This window comes from Elaeis guineensis, chromosome 8, assembly GCF_000442705.2.
Source record: "Elaeis guineensis isolate ETL-2024a chromosome 8, EG11, whole genome shotgun sequence".
NCBI lineage: Eukaryota > Viridiplantae > Streptophyta > Magnoliopsida > Arecales > Arecaceae > Elaeis > Elaeis guineensis.
In genome coordinates this window covers 2,794,798-2,818,172 of record NC_026000.2, presented here as the reverse complement: position 1 = coordinate 2,818,172, position 23,375 = coordinate 2,794,798, and the positions used below count along the sequence as shown (strand labels likewise).

At 39.7% G+C, this 23,375-nt stretch overlaps 2 protein-coding genes across 2 annotated transcripts; both read left to right on the top strand.

Moving 5' to 3' along the window:
* The first annotated feature begins 1,600 nt into the window (after positions 1-1,600).
* On the top strand, positions 1,601-3,866 carry LOC140859694 (uncharacterized). The gene is made up of 5 exons (XM_073261960.1): positions 1,601-1,721; positions 2,552-2,796; positions 3,187-3,279; positions 3,440-3,541; positions 3,635-3,866. Exons 1-5 carry the CDS (start codon positions 1,601-1,603, stop codon positions 3,833-3,835), a joined length of 762 nt encoding a protein of 253 aa, XP_073118061.1. The 3' UTR covers positions 3,836-3,866.
* A 17,206-nt stretch (positions 3,867-21,072) lies between these two features.
* On the top strand, positions 21,073-22,405 carry LOC105050780 (protein GLUTAMINE DUMPER 3-like). Its single transcript, XM_010930932.4, has one exon. The coding sequence runs from the start codon at positions 21,160-21,162 to the stop codon at positions 21,649-21,651; it is 492 nt and encodes a 163-aa protein (XP_010929234.1). The 5' UTR covers positions 21,073-21,159; the 3' UTR covers positions 21,652-22,405.
* Positions 22,406-23,375: the final 970 nt, after the last annotated feature.

The following is a 23,375-nucleotide window of genomic DNA, read 5'->3' as shown; positions in this document are numbered from 1 at the left end:
GGTGGAGGCGGATCGGGTAGGAGACAGGAGACTTGGGAGGACGAGAGGCGACGTCGCAAGGTAAGATTCCTATTGTCGTAGGATGATGTTCCGAGCAGATCTCAGGTCAGGAGGAGTACAGCATACGATGGAGATGAGATCGAGCAGCCTGACTCGACTCTCATGTTTGTCATCCATGATCAGCAGGCGATTGCCCCAGGACATAGGGGTGAGGAGATCCAGAAGCTCTCGGAGTTTGGAGGAGGTCGAATATCGAGTCGAGATAGAGATTGTTAGGATTTAATGTCTCAAGATTCAGTCCACATTGAGCCCACAGTGAGGTTCGCGATGAAAAATAGAGTCCAACAGATCAAGATCATCTAAAACGGAGCTCGGACGGAGAAGATACGAGCTTTTAAAGTCTGCACGAGATTTGAGGTGGTGAAGGACCGCCAGTGGTCGGCAAAGCGACGGTGGGGCACGGCCCAGGTGGGGCCAACGTGCAGGATGCGCGGCCCAGCCGGACGCACGGCCCAGGCGGGCGCACGGCCCAGCCCATGCGCGGGCCCGTGTGCGGGCGCAGTTCAAGCCCGCGCGTGCTGGTCGGCCCAGGCTCAGGCGCTCTGCCTGGGCCTGTATCTCGGTCCACCGTGGATCGGGCGGTCCACGACTGGGCCTATGGACCGCGTGGGCGTTTCCATGCATTTCATGCGGTTCACGGCACTATTTCATAGACCGATCGCGATGAAACAGCATGGGTTGATCCTGCTTTCGATCCGACTGCTGGAGGAGGTTATTTAAAGTTTGTTTGAGCCAGATTAGGATTTCTAATCCTATTCTAACTCTTGTTTAAGGTCCATAAAGGCTTGAGAACAGGAACAGTGGTCGAGAGTGGTGTGGTCTTCTGATTTTGCCGCAAACAGCATACGGAGGAATCTGAGAGGAGAGAGGCGGAAGTGCTGAAAGAGAAGGAGCAGGAGGCTCCTAGACAGTGGACGTCATGCACTTCAGAGGTTCAGGGGGTCTTTCAAGAGTGAGAGCTTTTGTGAGGAAACTTCAGATGAGAGAGAAATTGGGTGTACGAGGGTTGAGGGTGAAATCTCCTCTTATAAATTTTTTTTTTCACAGTGAAGTTTATATGTCCCGTGGATGCGAGCCCTTTTGTGGCTGATCCACGTATTTTGATTGTTTTGTTTTATTTTTTCTTTCTTCCCACTACAGTAAGGAGTTTTAGTAACCATTTTTTGCCGATGCTTGTGGAAAGCATCAGCAGGTTGCGCCGACCTGCCGACGCTTTTAAAAAACGTCATTATTTTAACGACGCTTAAAAGCATAGTAAAATTTCAGCATTGTCAACGCCGACGCTTTTAGCAAAAACGTCGTTAAATAAAGAAAATACCGATATTTTTTTACGTCATTATTTAACGACGCTAAAAAGCGTCGTTAGGTTCGTTTAATACCCCCATTCTCCCATGCCCTAATCTATCTACCGCCGCCCCTTTCCACCCATTCCTCCGCCGACCCCCATCTCCGCCGCCGGCACCGCACCCGCCGTCCCCGCCGCCCCCACCGTCCACACCGCACCGCCGTCCGCCGCTCCCCTCTGCTGCTGCGTTCGTCGATGCCGCACCCGCGCAGTCCAAGCCGTACGCCGTCCGCCCTCCTGGAAGCAGCCACCCCATCGGCCCTCCTCCCCTTTCCCCTCCCGACGGCCATCTTCGCAGGCCCAAATGTAAGATATGGTTTGCTGATTGCTCTCTGTTTCTGCACAGTATACACACAGCAGGTGATTTCCAGTTCCTTTTTCCTCAAATTTTCGACAATTTTTAACTTGTTTTTGATTGCTAACCGGCTAGAGGAGTTTGATTGTTCCAGCATTTTTCTCAAATTTTCGATAATTTTTAGCTTGTTTTTGATTGCTAACCGGCCAGAGGAGTTTGATTGTTCCAGCATTTATCTGGTAATCAAGTTCCTATATTATCACTTGTACTGGTTAAATTTTGAGATAAAATTGCAAATCATTTTTTTTTAAAGGATCTCTGGGTGTGTGTGTGTGTGTTCACATTCATAGACTCATGCATCACAGACATACAAGAATGTGTGCACTTGAATATGATCTTTCTTCTTAAACATTCTTTGTTTGAACCCATTTACTATTCTCCATCCTCGTTCAGAAGTTTCAGTTTAGATGGGTAAGAGAGTTTGATTTTAGCAAGTTTTTTGAAGATTGTAATGGATAGTTGAAATCTAGAGCAAGAGAAACTACTTAGCATGGTTTCTTCATTTTGAAAAAAAAAAAAAAAAACTACTTAGCATGGATTTAAATTTTAAAATCCATGCTAAGTAGATTTTCATGGGTGTTTTTATGATGGTTGTGAATTTCATGGGTGGATATTTATAAGTAGATTTTCCCTTGTTGCATGTCTAATGAAGTGAAAACAATGGCAAGGTATGAGAAGGGATTTAGTTAACCCAATCCCCACGGCCCTTCTTTCTCTTGATTAGTCATTCTTTTTGATTATTTCATTTTATGTATATTTATGATATAGTTACTTTTATGTATTTTTTGCAGACGGATCTGAAAGAGTACATCCCAAACGCGGACCCACAGTAGTACGAGATGTGTGGCAGATGCGTGAGGATGAGAGAATTATTGTGGAGTGCAATCAGCTAGGTCAGCCAATTAAGAAAGCTGTCTGCTTATTGACTTCATTTTTGGGGACTGTTGCTCGAAGGCTTCAGCTATGTCCGTTGGGCTATGCAAAATGGAATGACATGCTTCCAACGTACAAAGTTGAGCTCCTCCGAGTTATAGAGGTAATGAATTGATGTTCATACTGTATATTAATTGTTAATCACTTATATAATTTATTTCATTTAATTTTTTTTTTATAGAGCAAGTTTGTTCTCCCTCCATCCACTCATGATTTTGTAATGAAGTCTCTCAACCGTAAATGAAAAGAATATAGAGCACAATTGAAGAGGGACTATATGAGACAGGGTATGACAGAGGAGGAGGTTGCTAGGAATTGTCCTCCTGATGTACCCCCTCATCAGTGGATGGAGTTGGTTCATTATTAGTTCTCTGAGAGGGCACAGGTATATTATCTGCTCATTATCTTTTTTTTTAAATATTTTATAAAAATATTGATTTATATTATATATTATATATTATACATATAACAAGTTTTTTACTTTATTTTACAGACTTATTCTGCTATTGGTAGAGCTGCACGAGCAGCTCAGTCTGTTCCTCATACATCGGGGTCGAAGAGTTATGCACGACTCCGACAGGAGTTTGTATGTTCCTTAAACTTTCATAATTAACTTCTAATTTTTATGTTGAAATATTTATATAACTAATATCATTATGTATCGTGGACCATGTCTGTATCATGATACTCATATATTTTTTTAAATTATTATAACTATTTACTTAAAATTGAAATTATTTGTGTAGGTGGATGAGCATGGGAGGGAACCCGATAAAGTGGAGTTTTACCGGATGACTCATACTCATCAGGATGGTACTTTTGTTCGAGATGAGTCGAGAGATTTATATGTATGGCATTATTAATATTCTATTTTTTACAATGATTTTAATTTAATTTTGTTTGCTATTAATGTATAACTCTTGTTTTCAAAATAAATACAGGAGAGGGCTACATCTCTCATTGCGGAGCATGACGACGAGTCCGCAGCATCTACGCAGCAGAGCCGTATTGAGACCGAGGTATTCACAGAGTTGATGGGACCAGAGTGCTACGGCCGAGTGAGGGGTTATGGAGTAGGAGTCACCCCCACTCAGTTATCTGAGGTTAGTAGATATACGCAGCATGCTGCAGCATATGCTTAGGATTCACACGTCCGCAGACTCGAGATGGAGATACAGGAGATTAGACAGAGTCGTACCGTTGAGATGGAAGAGATGCGACAGAGCCGTGCCGAAATGCAGGCCATGAGGGGACAGATTGATCGCCTTACATCTTTATTAGAGATGTATGGCCCATCTCAGATAAACATATATTATTAAATATATATTTTTGTATTAATTTAATGATCTATATATTTTTATTTATAGGTATGCAAATCATGCTTTTGATATATTTTTTGTAGGCTCCTGGCACATCAGGCACTCGTCGAGACAGCGGCACGTCACGTGGAGACAGCGACGACCATCTGCCTGCAGATTGACATTATTTTATTTTTATTATATTTTTATATTTATTTATATTACTCTTGATTGTAATGGACGATTAGTACTTTATTTTTATTTATATAAAACAATGTCTTTTGGTTTGGTTAAATTTGCTATTGAAGTTTGCTTTTGATGTGAATGGTGGTGATTGTACAGGTTTATGTTTGAATAATTGATATAATTTTGTACAGAAATATTATGTATTCTTTTTTTTGTATATAAAACCTGTATATTTTTTTTTTCTGTTAAAAAATTTAACGACGCTTATAAGCATCGTTAATACATATTTAACGACGCTTATAAGCGTCGCTAATGACTTAACTGCCGACGCTTCGAAAAGCATCTTGGTAGAGTGGAAAACGCGTTGTCATTAACGATGCTTAAAAGTACCGTTAAAAGATAATTTTACGACGCTTTAAAGCATCGTTAAAAAATATTGCGATGTTTTTAAAAAGCGTCGGCGATTTTCGTCTCCACTCTTACATAGACGACGCTTTTGCGATGCTTTTTGAAGCATCATAAATCTTATTGACGACGCTTATTAACGTCGTAAAATGCCTTTTATAGCGTCGTCTTTTATCATTTTTACTGTAGTGTCCTGCTGCATCGCGTGGTACTGAAAAGATCTTGGGAGATGATGTTCTGATCAGACATCCACCCAACAAAATTGATTTGAGATTTATATGATTCTTGTCTCCATAGATACGAACAGTAGTAGATCTTGATTGCACCTATCATTCTGATTACATTCTAAGTTTGATTCTCCTGTTTTAAAAGCTTCATTATGTTTTTCTATTTCTCGAGGATCGTTAAGCTGTAATAACTTCGAAAACGAATTGTCCTTCATTCCTATGTCCTGGAATGTATTATTCGTAATCTGGTTTCGTAGGACAAATGGGAGAAGAAATCTGGAACGCCTACTGGAAAGGACGGAGGCGATGAAGCCTTTGGTATAGATTCGAATCCTATTGGATTTGATTGAATTCATTCGCTTTTGAACTTGAGTCAACCGTGCCAGTTGGAGTAATGGAAAATGAAGATAGGACTTGAGTGCTGTTTTGCTGGAGGAGTGCCGGTACATGCTCTCAGCTTGCTGCACCGGTCCAAAGAACACTGATGCACAAGTGGGACAAATATCAGGCATGCATTAGTATGAAAGATCCGCTTTGGATTTGGTACAAATGTTGTTCAAATGCAACTTTTTTGAGGCACTTTCATTAGGGTTTTAATGAGTTCGTGAATTTGTTTCTGGTTGGTGCCAGTAAAATCATGGGGAAAGAACACTATATATACAAAGCCATTGGTTGAGTATGTTCACGATTAATGCCCCTTTACCTTTTTTCCTTTTGTGCTTGCTTTATCCTGACTCATTTCTTGGCACTAGTTGAGGGAGGATTCTCTTCAAAGGAGACAGCATAACCTTGATGATGCACATACATCATTTCCAACTGGTGCAGTTATCTTTTTTCCTTTTCTTTTTGTCATTCACCTCTTTGCAAGCTTTTGTCTCTCCCTTTTCTTCTCTAGGGTAATATGACAATTTGGCACACGTGGTTGAGCTTGTGGTATTAGCTCTAACACATAAGCAAACTGGCTTCTCTATGTACAGAAATATTTGTAGTTGCACTGTATCGGCTTGGTGAAGTCCTTGGTCTTGGTTTCTGGTGGCAAAAAGTTTCTAGATGATTTTTTTTGAGAGAAAAATTCTCGATGCCGGTTCCAAATACTGAATACATGATAATCCTGTTCCTATTACATATTGATCATGTTTTAGTCCAGGAGTAATATCGGACATGTCAGAAATATTAATCTACTGCCCCTTTTATGCCTCAGGACTTCAATAGCAAGTTTCAACTGCGGGATCTCCATGATCTTGTAATATCAAGTGACCATCTGGAGGCTACAACTAGCTAGTGATGAGAGAATGATGCAGATTCCTCGCCATTGTCCCTGACTATAGATCATGGCGAACCGAAAATCTGATGCCATGTTCACTGCGGGAATATATTGCACCAACTTGTCTGGTACCAGAATTTGCTCATGGCTTCAAATAGATATTTCTCGTTGGGTGTGGAAATGCTTTGAACCACGTTTGGGTTCAAAGCATTTGGCTGGTACACAGCATTTGGCAACTTTAGTTTTGACTTCAGAAAGGTTCATGTTTATCCATATGCTTTTCAAGCCAATACATTTGTTTTTTTGAGCTCATTTAAAGTCTGCTACATGTGTAGTCTAGAGTGGCCTTGGGGCCTACATTTTGCAGAATGCAGTTGCACCACCTCTGATGCTCCAAGTTCCAAAACACTTTCGGATCAAGGTAACATTTTCCCTCATTGTGGGAGAGAACAACTTTCCTGATATGAGCGCTGTATGGAAGCATAATGAAGTAGAGAGCATCTAAGCATCGCACAGGACACCAGAATTCTGGTGCAGTTGGATTCAGGTGTTTCAGGAAATGGCTACATGCTGGTGGGTGAATTATTTTGTCCATGGATGGCTCGGTTTGTTCGTTGGGTTATATATTCGTGTTTGGTCCGCTGATCAGTGCTTTTCTCATGATTCAGCTTAGTAGGATGGGACGAGCCCATTTAGGTCTCCGAAAAGTTAACGTAGCTGGCATAACCCCGACACTTTATTTCCTTGGCTTGATTTGGACCAAGGGTGGGCATTGTTACATCAGCCACTTCAATTGTCTGTGGTTCACCGTAAAATGCTGTGTAAGCCTCGATGTGATTAAATAAAATAATTCATGACCATATACCGTATTCGTATACAGCACATGTTGTTTGATGGCCGTATGGCCGCCACCAAGAACAGCACTGTATGGTATAGCATGTGCACCGCAGAGGATCCAGACCGATGGAGAAGTGAAAAGAAAGCAATCAAATATGAAGTGGTTTCAAAGTAAAATCAGTCCGTGTTTGTGACACCCCACATATGAGGAAAGAATCTAACAAATATCACTTGCTTATGGCCCTTCACCTGCGCTCACAAGTCACAAGCACCTTCATTAAAATAATGGCATGTTTTTCCGTCAGATTCCCTGTCTTGAGTTGACGTCGCCAGATTTGTTCTGCCGAATATGAACTTATCCTCCTGAGTACCCAAAGAACATGGCGGTAAGTGCTAAGCCCACGACTTCATTTAGTAAAAAGCAATGGAAAAACCAAAACACGATCTGCTTTTTATTACAAAAGCTAAAGAGAATATTAATTAGCTCTCCTTCAGAATCCAGAAGTGAAAGGACTCGCAACCGAAGATGCTTCCACAATTGTATTTCAATACTTTATGCGACTCAGGATGATAAATTCGAAGTTCTGGCTGGACTCAATTATGGATGATCAATGTAAGATTTTTGTTGTATATATTATAAAATTAGCTACTCACAACCTCGTGTAAATTTCATTTGAAACTTGTGCCACCTGGACCGTTAATTGTCATGTGTTGGCGAGCTTGTTTGGAAGGATCAAAGACAATTTTGTCGTAGTATTGAAATTTCGTATTAAATCCCTGAAGATAGAAAAGTAATATTGAATTTACAAATTTTAAAGGGGACTACATATATTTTTCTTGCAAAATTTCATTTCATGATGCCATCCCTTTTTGTATCCAAATCATTACCCTATATTTACTTGGTTTAGTACTTGCCATTCAAAGGAAAACAAACTTAAAGAAGGTAGCCCATTTGGAATACTGATTCACAAACCTATCCCATCTAAACCAAGCGAACCATGCAAACCTCCAAAACAAGCATTGCTCGAAAAAGAGCAGGCTTTCACCCACTAGTGGCTTCAGTGGAGAACAGCATGGCTTTATGCCGCACAACATCCTCAAGTTGGTGGACAGAGCTCATCAGGCCAACACCCAGCCCTCTTGCGCTTGTGGCCACCACTCCAAGAGCATTCTCTCGTTTAGTCATGTACATACAAGCCCTTGTCCAAGTCTTGGCCTCTGGGCACAAATGACATCAACCAGATACCCTCCCCCGGGTTACGTTGCCAAGTTGCAGGCGAGGATGGCGATGGCCGGGAGGGCACGCCTGGCCCTGATTGGCGCGACGGGCATACGCCCACCCACCAAGGGAACAAGAGTCCCCACCCCTGGCGTAATGCGTCCTGCCGCCCCAACGATGCGATGCCAGATTCCAGCATCCATCTTTCATTGGCTTAGTGGCTAACAATGCATTAAAACGGCGTGGCCGTGTATTAAACTAATAGACAAGAAGTTGGCAGGATTCTGAACCATGGGACCTCCAGAGATCAAAGAATTTTGGACAGATTTTGTAACTGATTTTATTCTGTTACGTAATCAAGTACTGGAGAGGCCATGATGGACGTGGTGCAAATCCCACTAATGATATTACTCAATTTGACATGATAAACAAATCGTATAGCATGATATGCAAATTGCTTAGGGGAATCTCCAATGATGATATGGATAAGTTTAGAGCGCCAACTTTCTATTTAATTTAGATCAACATGTTTACAGTACCTATAGAGACCTATAGGTCATGTTTGGTTGAAAGAAGTCAATTTTTGGTGAGAAATGAAAATGAGTGATTCTTATTTTCACTTTTTAATTGGAGGTTGTCTCATTCTATTCTAATTCTAAGAGAAAACAATGAATACTCTAATCTCTCCAAATCCAATCCTTACTCCCATCTTGTATTCATACTCCATTTCGATTCTGATTTTGGTTCCAACATGAACCAAACATACCATGGGATATAGTCATTTTAATTCTATTTCTGATTTCCATTCCAATCGCCAGCCAAATGCACTCATAATATTACGATCATAACATTTTCAATTTTTTTATGCAAATTTGGTTATCGATTGTGTTAATGTGGCTTGAATTTTAGATATTTTTTATGGGTTCGAACTTGTAACGACCCAGAAAAAAAAAAAAAAAAACAGAGGAATCGGGAGGAAGAAGACTCCCGTTGAGAGTCTTCTTCCCACCGTGAAAAGGAGTGGGGAATCCGAGTAAAAACCGGATTCTTCCTCTATAAAATTCCCTTTCCCCTTCCTTTAGGTTTTTATCACGGGATTTTGAGAGATTGAGGGATTTTTTTTCAAAAGGATCCGCGGGTTCTTAGATGGAAAAGAAAAAGATTGCCGGAGTTCTTCTCGGCTGCCGGAGCTCGAGGTAAGCCCCTCCCCTTCTTCCTCTCCCTCTTCCCTTTCTCCCCTGGCCCAAAGCCTCGCCGTCGGCCACCGTCTTCGCCAGAAAATCCATGAACAAGAAATCCCCTGTTTTTCCGATCTCTTTTTGATTTTTGCCGGCCGAACCTTGCCGCCGGCCGTCCATTGCTCACCGCCGCCTCCACCTGTTGTCGGATCTCCGGCCAAGCCGTCGGAGCCCGAGCCATCGAGGGGGGGACCTCACGGTCCTCCCCTGTTTCAGCCAAGGGAGGCCGCGGGAAGAAAAGAAGAAAGGAAGAAGAAGAAGAAAAGAAAAGAAAAGAAAAAGGAAAAAGAAAAAGAAAAGAAAAAGGAAAAAGAAAAAAAAAAGGAAAAAGAGAAAGAGAAAAAAAAATAAAATAAAATAAAATAAAATAAAAAAGAAGAAGAAGGAGAGAATTTTTCTCTCTCTCCTTTCTCTCTTCTTTCTCTCTCTTTTCTCTCTCCTCTCTCTACCTTCTCTCTCTATATTTTCTCTCTCTAGATTCTCTCTCTAGACTTTTCTCTCTCTTTACGGATTGTCTCTCTAGGATCTTGTCTTCCTCTCTGATTTCATCATGAACCCTAGAATAAACTTGAAGATGAAAATAAGATGATCCGAGGTTGCTCCGAAATTCGTGCAGTAGGTCTGATTCCAGTCTGATCCTATTCGAAATTTGTAACACTTAATTCATATTGAGTCACCCTGATAGGATCTCTGATGATCTCGATCATGAGTGCCTCATCGGAAGGATATGAAGATTTCTCTCTCCACTTTCTCTCTCTACTTTCTCTCTCTAGAATTTTCTCTCTCTACTTTCTCTCTCTAGAATTTTCTCTCTCTTCATGGATTTTCTCTCTCTAGAAGTCTTATGGATCAGTGGAGGATCCAGATACTTAGGTAAATCCTAATTTTGGTTAATCCTAAGAGAGATCCTAGATTTGTGTTATCAGATCGATTATCGGTAATTTTCTCCATATATGTGATTTTTATATTGATCAGGGTTATGAAGAGATGATTGTCTGCATATGATATCGAGTGGAATATCTTGTTAGAGAAATTCATAAATCAAAGAAGAACATTGATTTCTGTGTTTGGATCAGTCACCGGTAAAGGTAAGAATCCCTGTACATGATCACTATTATATATGCTATTTTACTATTGATCTTGCATCGTTGGTTTTGCATTATCGGATTTGAGATCGATGAATTTATTATATCTGAGATACTGTTATTTGATTTTGAGCATGAGTATGTTATGTCAATATATATGTATCAGAGATTGATGGCATGATTATATGGATATGACATATCTGAATTGATCATAATGCAAGACAGAATTGATTGATGAAATCAACACATAATGATTAAATGAAAAGAGAAAGATATATGGTATGGACTAGCCTTGTCATGTGGAACAGCCGGCCAGAAGCTTATGCCTGGGACAGCCCGCCAGGAGCTTATGCGTGGGACAGCCCCCACTGGCTTACAGGTGGATCAGCCGGCCAGGAGCTCATGCCTGGGACAGCCCGCCAGGAGCTTATGCCTGGGACAGCCTCTCACGGGCTTTGGTACGTGGGACAGCCGGCCAGGAGCTCATCCTGGGACAGTCTTGAAAGACTTTTTAAAGTGAATTCGATCCGGATGATGATTGAGGTATAGACTTGGATAGTCCAGAGCCAGAAGGAAACTGTTAAAAATCATGTGATTATGAAAGGAGAAATGAAAGATAAGACATGAAATAATTGTTGAACAAAAGTATTTTACCTGTTAACATATGATGATGCATCTATTTTGACAAGACAGAAAATTTATGAATGTTTGCATTATTCTGGACATTGAACATAAGATTTTATATTTTATTGCTTATCCTTATTTTCAGACTATATTACTATATCAGTGTGATAAGGAAATTCTTACTGGGCTGTAAAGCTCACACCCCTTCATCTTTCTTTTCTTCTCAGAGTTACAAGATGTCCATGGTTGGCTATGGTATGGATTTGTGAGTGAGCGGATGCATAGATAGAGTACCGTTGATACTTGATCAGAGGATTGAAGGAATGTTAATTGTAATTATGCAAGTTTTATGAATTATTGTTGAAATTAAATATTATGGTTGATAAGATTGTAATGATTTAATTTGGCCTTGCATATTCTTTAGGGTTTGCTCTAAGGAGTGTGCGGCCATCACGTATCCGACCCGGGTGTTGGGTTCGGGGCGTGACAGAATGGTATCAGAGCATAGGTTATGATCATTAGGGATTATGATATAAGTGATTAGAATATTATAGAGTGATATCAGAGCTTAAATTATGATCATTGGAGATTACAATATAAATGATTTGGATGTGATAGAATAATATCAAAGCTTAAGTTTAAGATTACTAGAGATTATGAAGAGATATTAAAACTTTATATAAGATCAGTAGGATAAGTGATATCAAACTTTGGGATTATAATCACTAGAGTATGATTGATAATATCAGAGTTTAAGATTTTGATCATTAAAGGTATGATAGAATGATATTAGAGTTTAGATTATGATCACTAGAAAATATGATTTAAGTGGTATTTGAGTTTAAAGTTATAATTATTCAGAATTATAATTTTAGTGATATCTGAACTTAGGTTATGATCACGAGGAACATGATAGATATAAAAGAGAAGATTCAATATTTAGATTTCAAATCAATAGATATTAAGATGAAATTTATGCATAAGTGGCATATGATATTTATAATAGAATTGACGAGTTATATCTTAGATTTCAATTAGTAAGGTTGACCTAAGTATGAAAAGAGTTGACCTTGGAATGAAGTGGGAGGTATTGATAAGTTATGTTGAGTATACTAGATGATTTTATGATTGAAGATCATGATACTTTTCTAATTTCGATGATAATTGTCTGATGCGTTATGAATTTTGGATTTATCAAAAGAAAGTTAATTAGGGTATGGTCTAAGAAGAAATTTCATCATATGAGAGAGAAATATTTTTTTTGAACACTGAACCTATAAGAGGATCATATATGAAACTCAATTTTAAATGAAAAATATACTTGAATTTTATTATGAGAATATGAGATACACATCTTGGTAAAATTTTTGGTTACTCAAAATATCATATTCTGAATATGATTCCTTGATCTTTCAAGTTGCATTGAATCTCAAGTCAAAAGTTTATTTTTCTAAGTGGATCAAAAGTATTTTGATATTGTTGTTAATTTAGAAAAAAAAAATTTATTATTTTGTTAGAGTATGATATACAGGTTATGATGAAATCTTTAATAATTCGAATTATTATCTGTGGATTAATTTTTTTGTTGAGGATGGTGAAGTGTATTAATTATTCAAGTCAAAGTTTAGATATTTTTTAAATTGAACTAAGACATTTTGCTAGTGTTAAATTTTGAATTACTTATACAAGGGACAAGATTTTGTATGGATTTATCGATTAATATTAAGGGTTGTGATGAAGAGAGTTCTATAAGAAATAATCAAGTTAATTCTATTTATAAAGATGTTGGCTTGAGTTCTTCTAATTTGTCAAGTTAGAATTAATTCTTTTAAAAAGAAAGATTGATTTAGAAATTATCTAAATGATTGTAAGGTAAATCTAAGATTAACTTCAATTAATTCTAGACATGTTGGATTCTTGAAAAGTGACGAAACTTATGCAATGATTTCAAACATAGGAAGTGGATCAAGATTTAATTTTTTATATGCTATACCCAAGGGTAGTAAAGAAAAAAAAAAAAAAACTTAAAATTTTGCCCTAAGTCTTATATGAAATTTGAAGGTTAGATCTATCTTGGATTGATCTAACATATAAAGATATTTTTATCTTTGATATAATTATATAAATTGATAAATTAAGATCAAAGTGCGCAGCAAAAGCATGGTGGGTTAAATTGATTAGAAATATTAATTCTTTGATTCTGAAGATATTATGGAATACATTAGTTGTTAATAAAGAATAATTTTTAATCTGATCATAATCAGATAATTTTTGTTAGTAGGTTGCTTCATTGTAGATAATGCCAAGAAATCTTAGATATCTCAAGTTTATTAACAGCTTGATAGTTCTGATATTAGTTCAAACTTAGAATGTTCTGACATAGATCTCATATTTTTTTTAAAATCTAATATTGTTATTCGAACTGATATAGAAGATTAAGATTTTTCTTAAGATGAGAGTCTACATATAAAATTTATTGGAAGGTCAAGAGAAGAAAGAAATCGATAATCGTGAAGATTGTCCAATGTTCGACCTTTCTTTATTTATTTTCTATCAAGGGTAGTCTGAGATAATTATGAATTTCGAGTGAAATGTAATGGTGGTATATTAATACAAGTCCAAAATGTTACAGTTCTTCAAAAAGTTGAGAAATCAATAAGAAGGGATGAGTTTGAGATTTCAAATAATTTTTGTTATAACAAGATCATGAGAAATAAAAGACATTATTGTAAGCTTGAGAATGACATGAAGAATGTATACTTTGAAATAGATATCTCAAACGACATAACCTAATTTCGAGGACGAAATTATTTTAAGGAGGGGAGAATGTAACGACCCAGAAAAAAAAAAAAAACAGAGGAATCGGGAGGAAGAAGACTCCCGTTGAGAGTCTTCTTCCCACCGTGAAAAGGAGTGGGGAATCCGAGTAAAAACCGGATTCTTCCTCTATAAAATTCCCTTTCCCCTTCCTTTAGGTTTTTATCACGGGATTTTGAGAGATTGAGGAATTTTTTTTCAAAAGGATCCGCGGGTTCTTAGATGGAAAAGAAAAAGATTGCCGGAGTTCTTCTCGGCTGCCGGAGCTCGAGGTAAGCCCCTCCCCTTCTTCCTCTCCCTCTTCCCTTTCTCCCCTGGCCCAAAGCCTCGCCGTCGGCCACCGTTTTCGCCAGAAAATCCATGAACAAGAAATCCCCTGTTTTTCCGATCTCTTTTTGATTTTTGCCGGCCGAACCTTGCCGCCGGCCGTCCATTGCTCACCGCCGCCTCCACCTGTTGTCGGATCTCCGGCCAAGCCGTCGGAGCCCGAGCCATCGAGGGGGGGACCTCACGGTCCTCCCCTGTTTCAGCCAAGGGAGGCCGCGGGAAGAAAAGAAGAAAGGAAGAAGAAGAAGAAAAGAAAAAGAAAAGAAAAAGGAAAAAGAAAAAGAAAAGAAAAAGGAAAAAGAAAAAAAAAGAAAAAGAGAAAGAGAAAAAAAATAAAAATAAAATAAAATAAAAAAGAAGAAGAAGGAGAGAATTTTTCTCTCTCTCCTTTCTCTCTTCTTTCTCTCTCTTTTCTCTCTCCTCTCTCTACCTTCTCTCTCTATATTTTCTCTCTCTAGATTCTCTCTCTAGACTTTTCTCTCTCTTTACGGATTGTCTCTCTAGGATCTTGTCTTCCTCTCTGATTTCATCATGAACCCTAGAATAAACTTGAAGATGAAAATAAGATGATCCGAGGTTGCTTCGAAATTCGTGCAGTAGGTCTGATTCCAGTCTGATCCTATTCGAAATTTGTAACACTTAATTCATATTGAGTCACCCTGATAGGACCTCTGATGATCTCGATCATGAGTGCCTCATCGGAAGGATATGAAGATTTCTCTCTCCACTTTCTCTCTCTACTTTCTCTCTCTAGAATTTTCTCTCTCTACTTTCTCTCTCTAGAATTTTCTCTCTCTTCATGGATTTTCTCTCTCTAGAAGTCTTATGGATCAGTGGAGGATCCAGATACTTAGGTAAATCCTAATTTTGGTTAATCCTAAGAGAGATCCTAGATTTGTGTTATCAGATCGATTATCGGTAATTTTCTCCATATATGTGATTTTTATATTGATCAGGGTTATGAAGAGATGATTGTCTGCATATGATATCGAGTGGAATATCTTGTTAGAGAAATTCATAAATCAAAGAAGAACATTGATTTCTGTGTTTGGATCAGTCACCGGTAAAGGTAAGAATCCCTGTACATGATCACTATTATATATGCTATTTTACTATTGGTCTTGCATCGTTGGTTTTGCATTATCGGATTTGAGATCGATGAATTTATTATATCTGAGATACTGTTATTTGATTTTGAGCATGAGTATGTTATGTCAATATATATGTATCAGAGATTGATGGCATGATTATATGGATATGACATATCTGAATTGATCATAATGCAAGACAGAATTGATTGATGAAATCAACACATAATGATTAAATGAAAAGAAAAAGATATATGGTATGGACTAGCCTTGTCATGTGGAACAGCCGGCCAGGAGCTTATGCCTGGGACAGCCCGCCAGGAGCTTATGCGTGGGACAGCCCCCACTGGCTTACAGGTGGATCAGCCGGCCAGGAGCTCATGCCTGGGACAGCCCGCCAGGAGCTTATGCCTGGGACAGCCTCTCACGGGCTTTGGTACGTGGGACAGCCGGCCAGGAGCTCATCCTGGGACAGTCTTGAAAGACTTTTTAAAGTGAATTCGATCCGGATGATGATTGAGGTATAGACTTGGATAGTCCAGAGCCATATGATGATGCATCTATTTTGACAAGACAGAAAATTTATGAATGTTTGCATTATTCTGGACATTGAACATGAGATTTTATATTTTATTGCTTATCCTTATTTTCAGACTATATTACTATATCAGTGTGATATGGGAATTCTTACTGGGCTGTAAAGCTCACACCCCTTCATCTTTCTTTTCTTCTCAGAGTTACAAGATGTCCATGGTTGGCTATGGTATGGATTTGTGAGTGAGCGGATGCATAGATAGAGTACCGTTGATACTTGATCAGAGGATTGAAGGAATGTTAATTGTAATTATGCAAGTTTTATGAATTATTGTTGAAATTAAATATTATGGTTGATAAGATTGTAATGATTTAATTTGGCCTTGCATATTCTTTAGGGTTTGCTCTAAGGAGTGTGCGGCCATCACGTATCCGACCCGGGTGTTGGGTTCGGGGCGTGACAGAACTATGATCCGATCCGAAAAGCCCGCGTTGCGATCTGAATGAAATTTTTGGAGAGGTCTGTGGTGGTAGCGGAGGGCATGGGCTGATACGGACCAATATAAATATTGTACTTTCTGCTAATTTCGGTAGTTTTGTGAGAGAGATTTGGGAAATCAAATTGCGGTTAGGGTTTGGAGAGTTTTGAATGATTGTATCTCTCTTTTCATTATAATGAAATTTTTATCTCGTATTTTGTCCGTGGACGTAGGTTTTTCAGCCGAATCATGTAAATCCTATGTTTATTTTTCTTCTCTTCTCTGTTTTGTGTGATTGTATGAATCTGTGTGTGTCTTATTTTTATGCTTGCTGTAACAGATTGTATTGAAAAACTCCAAGATTGAAAGTGGTCTGAGAAAATTATATCGAGGCATGAATAATCAACGTCTGAGTTCAATGTAGTTTGATAGGTCATAAATTTTTGACGATGTCCTATAAATAAAGCTGCGTACAATTTGATGAAGCCATCGTGCTAAATATGATGCATTTTTCGGGTAGATTAGATTGTCAGACGAGCTGGTTCTGAATTTGGACAGGTAAGCTTAGTAGGTAAAAGTATCCGAGTAATCTTACTTAACGAACCGCTCCGAGCAAGAGAACATTCTAAAGATGCATTGGAGATACAGTGGCAAAAGGGAATCACTTCTGCGCCTCCAATAGGGTTTGCGCTGCGGTCGTCCATCCACGCTCTTCCTGCTCCTTAGCTAATCAAAAAAAAATATATTTAAATAAACCTGGGTTGAAATGATTGTATTTTGTCCATTTCTATGAATTGAATTGTGACAAGAGCGTACGGTGGATACTGACATGTCTCGGGCCCACCTCCAAGCAAAGTGACAGATCTGAGGCTGTGGGGCCCAGCACCTACACCGGGTGCGAAGCCTTTCCCGCGGATGGAGATGCAACGGCAGGCAGCGCGTCAAGATTGGGCCCGCTGCCGCACCGCATTAGCCGTGCACCATCAGAGCAAACCGCAATGAGGTGCGCAGAATCGTGGAAGCACGCATGATGTATAGAGCCCATAAAATAAGAGATATATGATCGGTATGGTGCATTTATATGATGCAGAACTTATTTTTTTCATATGCCCATAACAACATTAGCAAATCAAGATCCTTATAGATATGTCTCTTGCACCGCAGGACTATATCGCCCTTGATAGCCACTACATCATTCTATAATGACTAATACTTGGTTAAGACATGTATCAAGTCTGGTATTGAGCAGCGGTCACTTATCGCTGAGATGGATGATATAATTGTTATCCAGGATGGTATGGTACTTTTTGATGCAACAAGCTCACCATGAAGGATTCAAATTAACTCACAGGATAATGATAGAACATACGCGCGCAACAATATAGTTCTAGGCAACACAGGAATCTTATTTAAAATGAAAAAAGCCGCATGACGGACACGTAAATACTTTGGGTTCTTGCTACAAAATCCCTTTTCTCCATGAAACATTGTGAGTCCACATTGTAAAGTTTAGTCTATGGCAAGGGGCAACTCTCGTAAAGAAAGCTGCAACTTGATCGCCTCCATATGATATGATATTTGGCATGCATGACTTGTGGTAAATTTAATTTTATGAATAATTATTAGGTCAGCTGGTTGCCATTCCTCGTCTGAAAGCTCATCCTTGAAAAAGGTTCAACTTGAGATCTTGATGGTAACCACCATATTACCCTAACAAAAAAGAGTCATTATAAATTTCGCCACTGACACCAACACTAGTTAAGCCAAGTTATATAGATTTATTGCTGAGAAATATTGTCTGGACCACGCTCAAGCAAACCACCCAAATCCTATGGTGGATAACATGCCACATTAACCCTTGTATTTCACGAATTCCTGATTACGTGTTACCCACTGTGCGCGTGCTCCGAGATTTGCTCTGATCTATCTGGGCGTGGTCCAGACAATAATTTCTCTTCGTTGCTTCCTTGGTATAGTTTGCATAGCATCACCAATGCATTTGTGGGGAGATCTTCATGCAGGCCAAACACACGGCCTTTATCGTAGCTTCTAGCTTAAATGATGATCGTTGAAAGGAAGCCTAACTCACTTGAATCTCATGATGTTGAGGTATAGTTAAAATCAGAAATGTCAATTAGCCGGGTCCATTGTTTCAATGTAACAACTCATTTATTGCTAAACCTGTCTAGTAATTTGTAGGTTCTTAGCTTAGGTTGGGTGGAAATTATCTGTTCATTAAAAGCAATTTTAGTGCAAATAATTACTACTAGGTTTACCTTATGACATGGTAACCTCTTGCTACAGTCTCTTCTAATTTTAGACTACATCATCGTACAGATATTGAAGGCACAGATTTGAAGAAAAATATTATAATGGTCTCAAGAAACCTCCATTGTGCTATGATAAAGGTGGCAGATGTTTTGTTCACCATACTATCACAACACTTTAACTCTTTACTTTCTGGTTTATATAGGTGCGGGTTGCATTTTTTGTGCAAAAGAATGATCGATCTTTTTTCACAATATTAACCATTTGATCACATCATATACAGAAATCAAAGCAATTCAAATGCTTTCTCTCATCTATCTGTATAAATATCATACAGGCTATTGCCTGATCCGATGGTTGATGTTGTGAGAGAAAATAAATCATTCTTTTTGCGAAATATACAACCTATCCCCTTCAATCCTCGCCAGCATGCCGGATATATATGGCCAGCATTGGATCCCTGGAGAATCCTTCTGACTCAGAAACAAATCTTGGCATATCTAATAATTGACAATTGCCATCAGTGTCACATGTACATGAGCTCATTGCCGCTCTATCAAAGAAGAGGATTATCGTATGTGGTGCAGATGGAGCCAACTACACCAGCGATGGCGACATAAGATGTTTACCAACCCAAAGTCATCTGGTGCTCCCAGAATTCACAAGGCATCAATGCTATCCTTTGTCTTCCCGTTGAGACTAAGATAACTAATTAAGTTTGTAGTCCATTTCCACGTCATGTTCACTTGTATCATGCGACAGAAGTGAACGATGTGGCAGGGTGACAAAATTATTCGCCCGAGAAAGATGAGGTCTGTATTTTTCGAAATAGAAAATAATGTTCATGGATCTCCAAGGACCACATTTGAGAATCAATAGCAATTTGTTGGCTTGCTTCTTCTGTTGTCTCCTTTCTACCAGATGTTTTGGATGATCCTCTAGTCAAAATTTTGAGCTCCTGATGTTTTTTAAACCTACATACATCGTAAAAGCCAGCAAGTTGAAGACAGCGAATCTCTGGTAGTTAAAATTGCATGCAATTCCTTGTTTATTTTCCCAAGGGCAAGCGATGACTCATGCTAAGTTAAACGATTAATTAGAATTTCCGCTTCTGGCTTCTTCAATACATGCTCTGCTGGATGTACAACTATCTGCTAGTAATGCCCTTAACTACTCCAAGGAGCCCCTTGCAAAACAAGTACTAGGAAAGGAGTCGGTCATCTTGTTTGTATCGTATAAAAGGTTGTTCTTCCACAACGAGGAAGAAATAAAAGAGAGAAGCAAATTTAACTTCAAAATTAATTTTCTTGTAATAACACTGCCAAAATGAGTGCTGTCTTGACAAACCTGTGAATATGTCACAGCACATTCATTCCCGAGTGCAAGTAAACAAGTCTAATTACCCCTATTTTGTTGTTTTGAAGTTTTTGTTCATCTTCTCAAAATGCTTATTTTATGTATTACTTAACTCTTGTAATTAATTTTCATAACCAGCAATAAATCCAGGGGGAAGCTTTCCGCTTCCTCTCTGTTTCCATAAGAAAAGGGGCTGCAAATGTGGATGATGATTTTCTTTTGTGTATGAGTTGTGAAGTTTAGATACATGATCACAATTCTCAGATGATGATAATCGTCAATTAATTAAGGTTTGTTTTGTCTAAGCATATAAATATGCTTATCATCTGAATGGTTATAATGACAAGAGAAATGTGTATTCATGATCAGCTCCCACTAACGTTCATCTACACGCACCCCCTTATGTGATAATATAGCAGCTGCAATAGCATTGCTAGGTTAGTAAAGTGGGACTAATTAAATTCAAAACCCATTCATATGCATGACAACATTGAGTTAATAACTGCGGGTGGCAATAGCATCATCATCCAAACGGGATCTTCACATGGAATTAGATCATATACCATGAAATTAATATAATCACCAGTGCCCTTTCATATCACCAAATAGCAATCAGGTAATAATGTTGTCATCTTGTGCAAATCTTACCCACTTCCCTTCATTCACCTCGCACCAAGCCACAGATATATTGGAAGAAAAGAGAAGAAGGGAGAGGCCCACCACCTTCACCTATTCCTATTCCTATTCCCTGAGAAATTTTGCGCGCTGTCACCTTCACCTCCCCACCTCCCTCTCCACAGCCAGCGTAGGACCGCCTAGTGCGCCTCTCACCAGACCTCGCTTTTCTTTGCAAACGTAATATATGTAGCCCTATGAACAAATTATGTGGATAAGTGCACACCCCATTGTCCAATCATCCAACGACAACTCACCACACCAGTATATATGTAATTTACGAAGCAAAAAATAATAAAAGCATCCCAAGGGTAAATAATTGAACAAATGTAAAAGCGAAAAAACTAAAAAAGAAACCTCCCAAGTGATTTGTTAATTTATTACAACTATATCCAACCCGCTCCTTTCCTGAGTTTCCTCCGTTTATAAATACTCCCTCCCCCTCCTCCACTTTGCAGCATCTCCTAGACACTGAACCACCTTGTATCTCTCTTCTACTTCTTCTTCTTTATTATATTTCCTAGTTTACGGGAAAAAGAATGAGGCCTGGAGCTGGGTTCAACGAGACGGCGCCGGCGAGCGGCGGAGGGGGGCACTCGGGGTGGCACTCGCCGGTGCCGTACCTCTTCGGGGGGCTGGCGGCGATGTTGGGCCTCATCGCCTTCGCCCTTCTCATCCTCGCCTGCTCCTATTGGAAGCTGTCCGGCTACCTTGACAGCGGGAGCGCCGGCGGAGGGGATGGCGGCGACGGCGGGCCCGACGGCAAGGCCGCGGCCACCACCGCCGCTCCTGCCGCCACCTTCTACGAGGAGAAGATCGTAGTCATCATGGCCGGCGAAGATAAGCCGACGTTCCTCGCGACGCCCATGTCGAGTCGGGCTTCTTCTTTCGGGGATAATAATGGCAGCGAGAAGACCAAGGATGAGGAGGAGAAGAGGAGTGGGGATTCTGTGGAGACCCAAAACAAGACCCTCAACGAGATCCAGAACCAAAGCCAGAGCGACGACCAGAACGCAGAACCAGAGCAGTGATCTCTCCCTCTCTCTCTCTCCCTCCATCTCCCCCTCCCCCTCCCCCTCCCCTTTTTTTTGGCTCTTTTTCCTTTTTCTGATGAACTTTTTTTGCGGGAAGTGTAAATTTTTTTTTGAAGAGTTGAATGGAAGGGAGTTTGTCGCATAAAAAACTGTGAATTTATTCAAATTTCCTCTCTCCTGAATTTATTTTACAATAAACATTACTTCAGAATATTGGGTAAGAAAACTGAAAGAGGAGAGTGGTGGAGGAGGTGCAGCTTTTTGGAGAGATGGGAATATTTCCTGTTCTCCTGGGTTTTGGGCTTTGGGTCGCACTTACAGGGTGGTGGGCTGGCCGAGGCGGTAGTTGGAATACGTGGCATGTTTTGATTAAGACGGATGGATGGAAAGGGCATATGGGAGGGTAGCCTGGCGGGTTGGCCTGGGAGACGCGGCGAGTCGAGTGCGGGTGGCTCCGTAACGGCGTAATAGTCCAAGCGTGTGCTTTCTATAAATTCCCACTGTTCTGTAGACGGAGCCGGGTGAGCACGCGTGGTCCGTTGGGGCCGGAAGGTTGGAGTCTTTTTTTCTTTTTTTTTTTTTTTTGGTACATTAAAGAAGTCATGAACAACAGAATCTTAGAAAGACCGACAAGGAATCTTTTTCGGGATCTCCGAAATATGCTTTGTGCTTAATTACTTTCTCAATCCCTTGTTATTATTCCACCGATTATCAAAAACGGCCCCAAATTATTTGCAATAAATGCATCTTAGAGCAATGCTACGGTCACACGGTGGTCCAAGAATACCTCTCATCGAATAACTTGTTGAGCTCTGGCAGCCATTGGATTTTGCAATTCTCTTTGCATTTTTTTAGCATGAGTTATAATATACTGTAATGTACTGAAACAAAACTATTATCTTTTACTATCTAACGACAGAGAAAGACTCAATGTTGTCAAGAATTATGTTGCATTCGTCGACTTGCATAAACACCCAATGACCAGACCGCAACCTATCATGAGAATGAAAGGTCAGAAGCTGTCGGAGGCGTGTGTTAAAGGTTAGAATCATTTGCTAACTAGTAAATTGTGAAGAGGTGTGCGGAACAAAGGAAGAGGGAGGGATTCGTGTTAAGATCAAAAGGATGTTAAGAAATCTCTTGTAGTCAAGTGGCGCCCGATCAATAATCACTATTACACAAGGAATAAGTTAATAGGTTTGGACCAAGAATGCAATGGAAACCATGTCTCTGTTTGGAAGGATATTTTGCTCTGTTTTGGATCCTTCTTGATGTGGTAAATATTTCTCACTCTTTGAGTGCTGGCAATACCATCCGTTTTTGGGAGGATAATTGATACCTTTATCCTTCTTGTTTCCAGCTCTGTGTGCTTTGGCTCTTAGAGAGAACGTATCCGAGGCTCTCTTAGTGGTGTAGAGCATGCAACACATGGGCCCTGCATCTCCATCGACCTCTATCATCCATGGAGCATGTTGAAATCCAGGATTTGGAAGGCTTACTTCACCTGATATATCCAACCTTTTCCTAGTCCTGATTCACCTCCTTTGAAGCTTAGCTCCAACAATTCCTACGCTGTTACCACCTTTTATTTTTCGAATTTGAGAGGTCTACATTGTCCTTTATTCCCTTCTCTTTGGAAGTGGATAGCGCCAGAGAAAGTACGTGTTTTCATGTAGCTTGCCATGAGAACAGACTTCACACTGGCGAGCGAGGTGCTTCAA

What these genes read in the sequence shown, in the direction of transcription:
- LOC140859694 (XM_073261960.1), top strand. Translation starts at nt 1,601, where the DNA reads ATGCCGCACCCGCGCAGTCCAAGCCGTACGCCGTCCGCCCTCCTGGAA. An exon ending in AGCTCCTCCGAGTTATAGAG is followed by an intron (nt 2,797 to 3,186) that starts GTAATGAATTGA and finishes TTTATTTTACAG; the next exon opens with ACTTATTCTGCTATTGGTAG. An exon ending in CACGACTCCGACAGGAGTTT is followed by an intron (nt 3,280 to 3,439) that starts GTATGTTCCTTA and finishes TTATTTGTGTAG; the next exon opens with GTGGATGAGCATGGGAGGGA.
- LOC105050780 (XM_010930932.4), top strand. Translation starts at nt 21,160, where the DNA reads ATGAGGCCTGGAGCTGGGTTCAACGAGACGGCGCCGGCGAGCGGCGGA.